The sequence below is a fragment of the Salvelinus fontinalis genome, chromosome 25, assembly GCF_029448725.1.
Source record: "Salvelinus fontinalis isolate EN_2023a chromosome 25, ASM2944872v1, whole genome shotgun sequence".
Classification (NCBI taxonomy): Eukaryota; Metazoa; Chordata; class Actinopteri; order Salmoniformes; family Salmonidae; genus Salvelinus; species Salvelinus fontinalis.
The window spans coordinates 42,243,879-42,257,006 of NC_074689.1; the positions used below are offsets into that span (position 1 = coordinate 42,243,879).

At 46.4% G+C, this 13,128-nt stretch overlaps 1 protein-coding gene across 1 annotated transcript in view; it reads right to left on the reverse strand.

Annotated features, from left to right (window-relative positions):
• Nucleotides 1-13,128, reverse strand: part of cry-dash (cryptochrome DASH) — a 48,956-nt gene that overhangs the window by 22,704 nt on the left and 13,124 nt on the right. Inside the window, exons 5-10 of the mRNA XM_055882220.1 lie at nt 9,241-9,484; nt 6,286-6,359; nt 3,814-3,903; nt 1,952-2,031; nt 1,807-1,866; nt 1,478-1,635 (exon numbers count right to left, since the gene is read on the reverse strand). Coding sequence (XP_055738195.1) covers nt 1,478-1,635; nt 1,807-1,866; nt 1,952-2,031; nt 3,814-3,903; nt 6,286-6,359; nt 9,241-9,484 — 706 coding nt within the window. The remainder of the gene's footprint in view (nt 1-1,477; nt 1,636-1,806; nt 1,867-1,951; nt 2,032-3,813; nt 3,904-6,285; nt 6,360-9,240; nt 9,485-13,128) is intronic.

Genomic DNA, 13,128 nt, shown 5'->3' on the forward strand with positions numbered 1-13,128 from the left:
CCTAACCCTGGCCAGGAGCCTCACCAGTAAGTAGTGGAACCACTCGGCCCCCATCCTCCAGTCTAGGTCCTAACCCTGGCCAGGAGCCTCACCAGTAAGTAGTGGAACCACTCGGCCCCCATCCTCCAGTCTAGGTCCTAACCCTGGCCAGGAGCCTCACCAGTAAGTAGTGGAACCACTCTGCCCCCATCCTCCAGTCTAGGTCCTAACCCTGGCCAGGAGCCTCACCAGTAAGTAGTGGAACCACTCGGCCCCCATCCTCCAGTCTAGGTCCTAACCCTGGCCAGGAGCCTCACCAGTAAGTAGTGGAACCACTCTGCCTCCATCCTCCAGTCTAGTCTAGGTCCTAACCCTGGCCAGGAGCCTCACCAGTAAGTAGTGGAACCACTCTGCCCCCATCCTCCAGTCTAGTCTAGGTCCTAACCCTGGCCAGGAGCCTCACCAGTAAGTAGTGGAACCACTCGGCCCCCATCCTCCAGTCTAGGTCCTAACCCTGGCCAGGAGCCTCACCAGTAAGTAGTGGAACCACTCGGCCCCCATCCTCCAGTCTAGGTCCTAACCCTGGCCAGGAGCCTCACCAGTAAGTAGTGGAACCACTCTGCCCCCATCCTCCAGTCTAGTCTAGGTCCTAACCCTGGCCAGGAGCCTCACCAGTAAGTAGTGGAACCACTCGGCCCCCATCCTCCAGTCTAGGTCCTAACCCTGGCCAGGAGCCTCACCAGTAAGTAGTGGAACCACTCGGCCCCCATCCTCCAGTCTAGGTCCTAACCCTGGCCAGGAGCCTCACCAGTAAGTAGTGGAACCACTCTGCCCCCATCCTCCAGTCTAGTCTAGGTCCTAACCCTGGCCAGGAGCCTCACCAGTAAGTAGTGGAACCACTCTGCCCCCATCCTCCAGTCTAGGTCCTAACCCTGGCTAGGAGCCTCACCAGTAAGTAGTGGAACCACTCGGCCCCCATCCTCCAGTCTAGGTCCTAACCCTGGCCAGGAGCCTCACCAGTAAGTAGTGGAACCACTCTGCCCCCATCCTCCAGTCTAGGTCCTAACCCTGGCCAGGAGCCTCACCAGTAAGTAGTGGAACCACTCGGCCCCCATCCTCCAGTCTAGGTCCTAACCCTGGCCAGGAGCCTCACCAGTAAGTAGTGGAACCACTCTGCCCCCATCCTCCAGTCTAGGTCCTAACCCTGGCCAGGAGCCTCACCAGTAAGTAGTGGAACCACTCTGCCCCCATCCTCCAGTCTAGGTCCTAACCCTGGCCAGGAGCCTCACCAGTAAGTAGTGGAACCACTCGGCCCCCATCCTCCAGTCTAGGTCCTAACCCTGGCCAGGAGCCTCACCAGTAAGTAGTGGAACCACTCTGCCCCCATCCTCCAGTCTAGTCTAGGTCCTAACCCTGGCCAGGAGCCTCACCAGTAAGTAGTGGAACCACTCTGCCCCCATCCTCCAGTCTAGGTCCTAACCCTGGCCAGGAGCCTCACCAGTAAGTAGTGGAACCACTCGGCCCCCATCCTCCAGTCCAGTCCCAGGTCCTTGGTGAGGAAGCTGGCTACGTTTTGGCGACCCCTGTTAGACATGAACCCTGTCAGCGCCAGCTCTCGCATGTTGGCGTCAACGAATGGCACCCCGGTGCGACCCTCTAAGATAACAGAGGAGTTACAACAAGTCAGATGAATGAGAGATATCAGTTTGAACATTGTTACGGTATATTTACCACAGTGCATCCCAGACTTTCCCACAGCTCTGTGTAGTCACCTCGTAGTATTGTGCTATTGTAAAGAATACAGATTTGTAATGATTTCTCCCTAACCTTTCCATGCATTGAACAGATTCATGTCCTTCTTCCAAGGGATGGATTTGTCCTGAAGGCCTGATGAGAACACATAAAAACCATGAGACAGTGAGCACTAAGCGTCAGATGAAGACAACATATACAACTGGCTTTCCAACTTTACCTTTGATGTCAAACAGTCTGTCTCCGTATTTGGCTGCTACAAACTTGAAATAGTCTCTCCAGAGCAGCTCAAATACCACCCTGTTGGAAGACATGTAGTCAGCCTTGCTAAATAAAATCCCATTTCTTCTTCTATTCAGTTACCTGAACTAAGTACACTAAAAGGTGCATCTCTACCCAGCCACCCTGCTAGCCTGGCTCATCACAGCTACAGTACCAGTTAAAAGTTTGGACACACCTACTCATTCCAGGGTTTTTCTTTATTGTTACTATTTTCTACATTGTAGAATAAGAGTGAAGACATCAAAACTATGAAATAACACATATGGAATCATATAGTAAAAAAAAAAAAAAAAATGAATAAAAATATATATTTTACATTTTTGATTCTTCAAAGTAGCCATCCTTTGCCTTGATGACAGCTTTGCACACTCTTGGCATTCATGAGGTAGTCACCTGGAATACATTTCAATTAACAGGTGTGCCTTGTTAAAAGTTAATTTGGGGAATGTCTTTTCCTTCTTAATGCATTTGAGCCAATCAGTTGTGTTGTGACAAGGTAGGGGGGTATACAGAAGAGAGCCCTATTTGGTGAAAGACCAAGTCCATATTATGGCAAGAACAACTCAAATCAGCAAAGAGAAACAACAGTCCATTACTTTAAGACATGAAGGTCTGTCAATATGGAAAATGTAAAGAACTTTGAAAGTTTCTTCAAGTGCAGTCGCAAAAACCATCAAGCCATATGATGAAACTGGCTCTCATGAGGACCACCACAGGAATGGAAGACCCAGAGTTACCTCTGCTGCAGAGGATAAGTTCATTAGAGTAACTACCTCAGATTGCAGACCAAATAAATGCTTCACAGAGTTCAATTTACAGACATCTCAACATCAACTATTCGGAGGAGACTGTGTGAATCAGGCCTTCATGGTCGAATCATGGTCGAATTGCTGCAAAGAAACCACTACTAAAGGACACCAATAATAATAAGAGACTTGCTTTGGCCAAGAAACACAAGCAATGGACATTAGACCGGTGGAAATCTGTCCTTTGGTCTAATGAGTCCAAATTTGAGATTTTTGGTTCCAACCGTCGTGTCTTTGTGAGACGCAGAGCTGGTGAACAGATGATCTCTGCATGTGTGGTTCCCACCGTGAAGCTTGGAGGAGGAGGTGTGATGTTGTGGGGGAGCTTAGCTGGTGACACTGCGATTTATTTAGAATTCAAGGCACACTTAACCAGCATGGCTACCACAGCATTCTGCAGCGATATGCTGGTTTGCACTTAGTGGGACTGTCATTTGTTTTTCAACAGGACAATGACCCAAAACACACCTCCAGGCTGTGTAAGGGTTATTTGACCAAGAAGGATAGTGATGGTGTGCTGTATCAGATGACCTGGCCTCCACAATCACCCGACCTCAACCTAATAGAGATGGTTTGGGATGAGTTGGACCACAGAGTGAAGGAAAAGCAGCCAACAAGTGCTCAAAAATATGTGGGAACTCCTTCAACTGTTGGAAAAGCATTCCAGGTGAAGCTGGTTGAGAGAATGCCAAGAGTGTGCAAAGCTGTCATCAAGGTAAAGGGTGGCTACTTTGAAGAATCTAACATATAAAATATATTTTGATTTGTTTAACACTTTTTTACTTACTACTGATAATATATGTTATTTCATAGTTTTGATGTCTTAACTATTATTCTACAGTGTAGAAAATAGTACAAATAAAGCCCCTGGAATGAGTAGGTGTTCTGGAACCTTTGACTGGTACTGTACATAACAGGAGATAAACATGGATTTAGTGACTGATATCATGTTCCTGATAACAACAGGGATATGAGATAACAGGAAGGAACTCACCAGTATGTGCTCTGATTGGCTGTTCGTTCACTCTCATACTTCTTGATCTGTTGGTAGATATACCTGGGGGAGATACAGCCTATAGCCAACCTGTAGAATATAGATACAGCATATAGCCAACCTGTAGAATATAGATACAGCATATAGCCAACCTGTAGAATACAGCATATAGCCAACCTGTAGAATATAGATACAGCATATAGCCAACCTGTAGAATATAGATACAGCATATAGCCAACCTGTAGAATACAGCATATAGCCAACCTGTAGAATATAGATACAGCATATAGCCAACCTGTAGAATAGAGATACAGCATATAGCCAACCTGTAGAATATAGATACAGCATATAGCCAACCTGTAGAATATAGATACAGCATATAGCCAACCTGTAGAATATAGATACAGCATATAGCCAACCTGTAGAATACAGATACAGCATATAGCCAACCTGTAGAATATAGATACAGCATATAGCCAACCTGTAGAATACAGATACAGCATATAGCCAACCAGTAGAATAGAGATACAGCATATAGCCAACCTGTAGAATATAGATACAGCATATAGCCAACCTGTAGAATATAGATACAGCCAACCTGTAGAATATAGATACAGCATATAGCCAACCTGTAGAATACAGATACAGCCAACCTGTAGAATATAGATACAGCATATAGCCAACCTGTAGAATACAGCATATAGCCAACCAGTAGAATAGAGATACAGCATATAGCCAACCAGTAGAATATAGATACAGCATATAGCCAACCTGTAGAATAAAGATACAGCATATAGCCAACCTGTAGAATATAGATACAGCATATAGCCAACCTGTAGAATATAGATACAGCATATAGCCAACCTGTAGAATACAGCATATAGCCAACCTGTAGAATATAGATACAGCATATAGCCAACCTGTAGAATATAGATACAGCATATAGCCAACCTGTAGAATACAGCATATAGCCAACCTGTAGAATAGAGATACAGCATATAGCCAACCAGTAGAATATAGATACAGCATATAGCCAACCAGTAGAATAGAGATACAGCATATAGCCAACCAGTAGAATAGAGATACAGCATATAGCCAACCTGTAGAATATAGATACAGCATATAGCCAACCTGTAGAATACAGCATATAGCCAACCAGTAGAATAGAGATACAGCATATAGCCAACCTGTAGAATACAGCATATAGCCAACCTGTAGAATATAGATACAGCATATAGCCAACCTGTAGAATAGAGATACAGCATATAGCCAACCTGTAGAATATAGATACAGCATATAGCCAACCAGTAGAATAGAGATACAGCATATAGCCAACCTGTAGAATATAGATACAGCATATAGCCAACCTGTAGAATAGAGATACAGCATATAGCCAACCTGTAGAATATAGATACAGCATATAGCCAACCAGTAGAATAGAGATACAGCATATAGCCAACCTGTAGAATATAGATACAGCATATAGCCAACCTGTAGAATACAGCATATAGCCAACCAGTAGAATAGAGATACAGCATATAGCCAACCTGTAGAATATAGATACAGCCAACCTGTAGAATATAGATACAGCATATAGCCAACCAGTAGAATAGAGATACAGCATATAGCCAACCTGTAGAATATAGATACAGCATATAGCCAACCAGTAGAATATAGATACAGCATATAGCCAACCAGTAGAATACAGATACAGCATATAGCCAACCTGTAGAATACAGATACAGCATATAGCCAACCTGTAGAATATAGATACAGCATATAGCCAACCTGTAGAATACAGATACAGCATATAGCCAACCTGTAGAATAGAGATACAGCATATAGCCAACCAGTAGAATATAGATACAGCATATAGCCAACCAGTAGAATACAGATACAGCATATAGCCAACCTGTAGAATAGAGATACAGCATATAGCCAACCAGTAGAATATAGATACAGCATATAGCCAACCAGTAGAATAGAGATACAGCATATAGCCAACCAGTAGAATAGAGATACAGCATATAGCCAACCTGTAGAATATAGATACAGCCAACCTGTAGAATATAGATACAGCATATAGCCAACCAGTAGAATATAGATACAGCATATAGCCAACCTGTAGAATATAGATACAGCATATAGCCAACCTGTAGAATATAGATACAGCATATAGCCAACCTGTAGAATACAGCATATAGCCAACCTGTAGAATATAGATACAGCATACAGCCAACCTGTAGAACACAGTAATGTACATTTACATTATGTGGTTTGTAATGATGGTAAATAAATACTCCATAAAATAGTTGTTGTTTTCCCATGTTATTTGATCAAGAAAATGATTGAATTTGATGTGGATGTTTTGTGTCTTTGCCCATAACTATGGACCTTTTGATGTAACTGTTTGAGGACAGGGTTTGGTTCTTTCTGGATTCCGCGGCTTCCCGTGGCTATGCTGGTACTTACCACGGGGAAAACTTGGTGGAATAGTCCAGTCCTATCAGGCCGTTACGAGTCTCCTTGTAGGTAGCCACAGCATCCTGCATGAGAGACATACCAGCTGTATCACAATATCCTACTCAACAAACACATACAGGACCAGTCAACAGTTTGGACACACCTACTCATTCAAGAGTTTCTTTATTTTTTGTATTTTCTACATTGTAGAATAATAGTGAAGACGTCAAAACTATGAAATTACACACATGGAATCATGTAGTAACCAAAAGTGTTAAATCAAAATATATTTTATATTCTTCAAAGTAGCCACCCTTTGCCTTGACAGCTTTGCACACTCTTGGCATTCTCTCAACTCTCTCAAAAAAAAATGAGGTATGTCCACAGTGAACTGTCCTCAAACACTTGTCCCTGTAGTGGTGCTCTGTGAGGTATGTCCACAGTGAACTGTCCTCAAACACTTGTCCCTGTAGTGGTGCTCTGTGAGGTATGTCCACAGTGAACTGTCCTCAAACACTTGTCCCTGTAGTGGTGCTCTGTGAGGTATGTCCACAGTGAACTGTCCTCAAACACTTGTCCCTGTGAGGTATGTCCACAGTGAACTGTCCTCAAACACTTGTCCCTGTGAGGTATGTCCATAGTGAACTGTCCTCAAACACTTGTCCCTGTAGTGGTGCTCTGTGAGGTATGTCCACAGTGAACTGTCCTCAAACACTTGTCCCTGTAGTGGTGCTCTGTGAGGTATGTCCACAGTGAACTGTCCTCAAACACTTGTCCCTGTAGTGGTGCTCTGTGAGGTATGTCCACAGTGAACTGTCCTCAAACACTTGTCCCTGTGAGGTATGTCCACAGTGAACTGTCCTCAAACACTTGTCCCTGTAGTGGTGCTCTGTGAGGTATGTCCACAGTGAACTGTCCTCAAACACTTGTCCCTGTGAGGTATGTCCATAGTGAACTGTCCTCAAACACTTGTCCCTGTAGTGGTGCTCTGTGAGGTATGTCCACAGTGAACTGTCCTCAAACACTTGTCCCTGTGAGGTATGTTCATAGTGAACTGTCCTCAAACACTTGTCCCTGTCGTGGTGCCTCCCAGGTATGGGTACATAATTGTACCCTTGCAGTTCGTACCCATACCCATCCTTTCCAGCACCAGCCCAACATCAACATGTCAAAATGGTTCTCGTTTCTATGTTCGGTAGTAAACAGAGAGAAGAAGATGTTTCCAATGACATAATCAACCAATCAGTAGGAAATTAGCAGGCAAGCCTCGTCATGATTGGGTAAAATCACATGATGCACACCGATGATGTCATTGGAAACACACATCTTCCTCTATATTATTTTTACCACCAGACCTATAAATGTGCAATTAGCACATGCTGTGTGTTGATGTTGGGGTGGTGCTGGATGTTGACATGTTCCTTTAAAAGAGACAAAAAAGGTACAAAATGTGCCTTTTTAGAGTAGCACCACAGTGACAACGAGTTTTGTTCCTTTTAAGTTGCAAAACTGTAGCCACGACCATCAACTGTTAAGCCAACACCTCGTCAAGGTCTCCCGGTCAGGCAAAGGTCTCCCGGTCGGGTCAAGGTCTCCCGGTCGGGTCAAGGTCTCCCGGTCGGGTCAAGGTCTCCCGGTCGGGTCAAGGTCTCCCGGTCGGGTCAAGGTCTCCCGGTCGGGTCAAGGTCTCCCGGTCGGGTCAAGGTCTCCCGGTCGGGTCAAGGTCTCCCGGTCGGGTCAAGGTCTCCCGGTCGGGTCAAGGTCTCCCGGTCGGGTCAAGGTCTCCCGGTCGGGTCAAGGTCTCCCGGTCGGGTCAAGGTCTCCCGGTCGGGTCAAGGTCTCCCGGTCGGGTCAAGGTCTCCCGGTCGGGTCAAGGTCTCCCGGTCGGGTCAAGGTCTCCCGGTCGGGTCAAGGTCTCCCGGTCGGGTCAAGGTCTCCCGGTCGGGTCAAGGTCTCCCGGTCGGGTCAAGGTCTCCCGGTCGGGTCAAGGTCTCCCGGTCGGGTCAAGGTCTCCCGGTCGGGTCAAGGTCTCCCGGTCGGGTCAAGGTCTCCCGGTCGGGTCAAGGTCTCCCGGCCGGGTCAAGGTCTCCCGGCCGGGTCAAGGTCTCCCGGCCGGGTCAAGGTCTCCCGGCCGGGTCAAGGTCTCCCGGCCGGGTCAAGGTCTCCCGGCCGGGTCAAGGTCTCCCGGTCGGGTCAAGGTCTCCCGGTCGGGTCAATGTCTCCCGGTCGGGCAAAGGTCTCCCGGTCGGGCAAAGGTCTCCCGGTCGGGCAAAGGTCTCCCGGTCGGGCAAAGGTCTCCCGGTCGGGCAAAGGTCTCCCGGTCGGGCAAAGGTCTCCCGGTCGGGCAAAGGTCTCCCGGTCGGGCAAAGGTCTCCCGGTCGGGCAAAGGTCTCCCGGTCGGGCAAAGGTCTCCCGGTCGGGCAAAGGTCTCCCGGTCGGGTAAAGGTCTCCCGGTCAGGTCAAGGTCTCCCGGTCAGGTAAAGGTCTCCCGGTCAGGTCAAGGTCTCCCGGTCAGGTCAAGGTCTCCCGGTCAGGTCAAGGTCTCCCGGTCAGGTCAAGGTCTCCCGGTCAGGTCAAGGTCTCCCGGTCAGGTCAAGGTCTCCCGGTCAGGTCAAGGTCTCCCGGTCAGGTCAAGGTCTCCCGGTCAGGTCAAGGTCTCCCGGTCAGGTCAAGGTCTCCCGGTCAGGTCAAGGTCTCCCGGTCAGGTCAAGGTCTCCCGGTCAGGTCAAGGTCTCCCGGTCAGGTCAAGGTCTCCCGGTCAGGTCAAGGTCTCCCGGTCAGGTCAAGGTCATTATAAGAGAACAATACTGAGCCCTAACTGTACCCTTTTTTGTAGAATGTAGCTGCTTTATTGAGGAAAATGTTCTACTTGCTATGACTGAGAGAAGTGGTCGTCTCACCTAGCTATCTTAAGATGAATGCGCTAACTAAGTTGTTCAGGATACAAGACTAAAATGTACTCACCGTGTCCCAGAAGTAGTGCTGTAGTCTGGCCAGGGCCTGAGTCTCTCCCCCGCTGCAGGGGAAGGCAGAGCGAGGGTCCCTAACAGTGTCTGTCTGCTCCAGGTCTTCTGGGGAGGGGATGGGGCCTTCATCCAGACCTGACCCAGGAGGGAGCGGCTTCAGCTGGTCTACGGTGGGCAAGACAGGCCTCACCCTGCCCTGGGTCTCCACTGCCTTCCTGAACTGGGTGTATACGTCAGGCAGCCTATCACAGGAGAGGATAGAGCAGGGTTACATGTCAGGCAACCTATCACAGGAGAGGATAGAGCAGGATTACATGTCAGGCAGCCTATCACAGGAGAGGATAGAGCAGGATTACATGTCAGGCAGCCTATCACAGGAGAGGATAGAGCAGGGTAACATGTCAGGTAACCTATCACAGGAGAGGATAGAACAGGGTAACATGTCAGGTAACCTATCACAGGAGAGGATAGAGCAGGGTCACATGTCAGGTAACCTATCACAGGAGAGGATAGAGCAGGGTAACATGTCAGGTAACCTATCACAGGAGAGGATAGAGCAGGGTAACATGTCAGGTAACCTATCACAGGAGAGGATAGAGCAGGGTAACATGTCAGGTAACCTATCACAGGAGAGGATAGAGCAGGGTAACATGTCAGGTAACCTATCACAGGAGAGGATAGAGCAGGGTAACATGTCAGGTAACCTATCACAGGAGAGGATAGAGCAGGGTAACATGTCAGGTAACCTATCACAGGAGAGGATAGAGCAGGGTAACATGTCAGGTAACCTATCACAGGAGAGGATAGAGCAGGGTAACATGTCAGGTAACCTATCACAGGAGAGGATAGAGCAGGGTAACATGTCAGGTAACCTATCACAGGAGAGGATAGAGCAGGGTAACATGTCAGGTAACCTATCACAGGAGAGGATAGAGCAGGGTAACATGTCAGGTAACCTATCACAGGAGAGGATAGAGCAGGGTCACATGTCAGGTAACCTATCACAGGAGAGCCTGACTTCATATTGTAGTGATTATCCAGGCAGTGAGAGCCTGACTTCATAATGTAGTGATTATCCAGACAGTGAGAGCCTGACTTCATATTGTAGTGATTATCCAGGCAGTGAGAGCCTGACTTCATATTGTAGTGATTATCCAGACAGTGAGAGCCTGACTTCATATTGTAGTGATTATCCAGACAGTGAGAGCCTGACTTCATATTGTAGTGATTATCCAGACAGTGAGAGCCTGACTTCATATTGTAGTGATTATCCAGACAGTGAGAGCCTGACTTCATATTGTAGTGATTATCCAGACAGTGAGAGCCTGACTTCATATTGTAGTGATTATCCAGACAGTGAGAGCCTGACTTCATATTGTAGTGATTATCCAGACAGTGATAACCTGACTTCATATTGTAGTGATTATCCAGACAGTGAGAGCCTGACTTCATATTGTAGTGATTATCCAGACAGTGAGAGCCTGACTTCATATTGTAGTGATTATCCAGACAGTGAGAGCCTGACTTCATATTGTAGTGATTATCCAGCCAGTGAGAGCCTGACTTCATATTGTAGTGATTATCCAGACAGTGAGAGCCTGACTTCATATTGTAGTGATTATCCAGACAGTGAGAGCCTGACTTCATATTGTAGTGATTATCCAGACAGTGAGAGCCTGACTTCATATTGTAGTGATTATCCAGACAGTGAGAGCCTGACTTCATATTGTAGTGATTATCCAGACAGTGAGAGCCTGACTTCATATTGTAGTGATTATCCAGACAGTGAGAGCCTGACTTCATATTGTAGTGATTATCCAGACAGTGAGAGCCTGACTTCATATTGTAGTGATTATCCAGGCAGCGAGAGCCTGCCTTCATATTGTAGTGATTATCCAGACAGTGAGAGCCTGACTTCATATTGTAGTGATTATCCAGGCAGTGAGAGCCTGACTTCATATTGTAGTGATTATCCAGGCAGTGAGAGCCTGACTTCATATTGTAGTGATTATCCAGGCAGTGAGAGCCTGACTTCATATTGTAGTGATTATCCAGGCAGTGAGAGCCTGACTTCATATTGTAGTGATTATCCAGGCAGTGAGAGCCTGACTTCATATTGTAGTGATTATCCAGCCAGTGAGAGCCTGACTTCATATTGTAGTGATTATCCAGGCAGTGAGAGCCTGACTTCATATTGTAGTGATTATCCAGACAGTGAGAGCCTGACTTCATATTGTAGTGATTATCCAGGCAGTGAGAGCCTGACTTCATATTGTAGTGATTATCCAGACAGCGAGAGCCTGACTTCATATTGTAGTGATTATCCAGACAGCGAGAGCCTGACTTCATATTTTAGTGATTATCCAGACAGCGAGAGCCTGACTTCATATTTTAGTGATTATCCAGGCAGCGAGAGCCTGACTTCATATTGTAGTGATTATCCAGGCAGCGAGAGCCTGACTTCATATTGTAGTGATTATCCAGACAGTGAGAGCCTGACTTCATATTGTAGTGATTATCCAGACAGTGAGAGCCTGACTTCATATTGTAGTGATTATCCAGACAGTGAGAGCCTGACTTCATATTGTAGTGATTATCCAGACAGTGAGAGCCTGACTTCATATTGTAGTGATTATCCAGGCAGTGAGAGCCTGACTTCATATTGTAGTGATTATCCAGACAGTGAGAGCCTGACTTCATATTGTAGTGATTATCCAGACAGTGAGAGCCTGACTTCATAGTGTAGTGATTATCCAGACAGTGAGAGCCTGACTTCATATTGTAGTGATTATCCAGGCAGTGAGAGCCTGACTTCATATTGTAGTGATTATCCAGGCAGTGAGAGCCTGACTTCATATTGTAGTGATTATCCAGACAGTGAGAGCCTGACTTCATATTGTAGTGATTATCCAGGCAGTGAGAGCCTGACTTCATATTGTAGTGATTATCCAGACAGTGAGAGCCTGACTTCATATTGTAGTGATTATCCAGACAGTGAGAGCCTGACTTCATATTGTAGTGATTATCCAGACAGTGAGAGCCTGACTTCATATTGTAGTGATTATCCAGACAGCGAGAGCCTGACTTCATATTGTAGTGATTATCCAGACAGTGAGAGCCTGACTTCATATTGTAGTGATTATCCAGGCAGTGAGAGCCTGACTTCATATTGTAGTGATTATCCAGACAGTGAGAGCCTGACTTCATATTGTAGTGATTATCCAGCCAGTGAGAGCCTGACTTCATATTGTAGTGATTATCCAGGCAGTGAGAGCCTGACTTCATATTGTAGTGATTATCCAGGCAGTGAGAGCCTGACTTCATATTGTAGTGATTATCCAGACAGTGAGAGCCTGACTTCATATTGTAGTGATTATCCAGACAGCGAGAGCCTGACTTCATATTGTAGTGATTATCCAGACAGTGAGAGCCTGACTTCATATTGTAGTGATTATCCAGACAGCGAGAGCCTGACTTCATATTGTAGTGATTATCCAGGCAGTGAGAGCCTGACTTCATATTGTAGTGATTATCCAGGCAGTGAGAGCCTGACTTCATATTGTAGTGATTATCCAGGCAGTGAGAGCCTGACTTCATATTGTAGTGATTATCCAGGCAGTGAGAGCCTGACTTCATATTGTAGTGATTATCCAGACAGTGAGAGCCTGACTTCATATTGTAGTGATTATCCAGGCAGTGAGAGCCTGACTTCATATTGTAGTGATTATCCAGGCAGTGAGAGCCTGACTTCATATTGTAGTGATTATCCAGGCAGTGAGAGCCTGACTTCATATTGTAGTGATTATCCAGACAGTGAGAGCCTGACTTCATATTGTAGTGATTATCCAGGCAGTGAGAGCCTGACTTCATATTGTAGTGATTATCC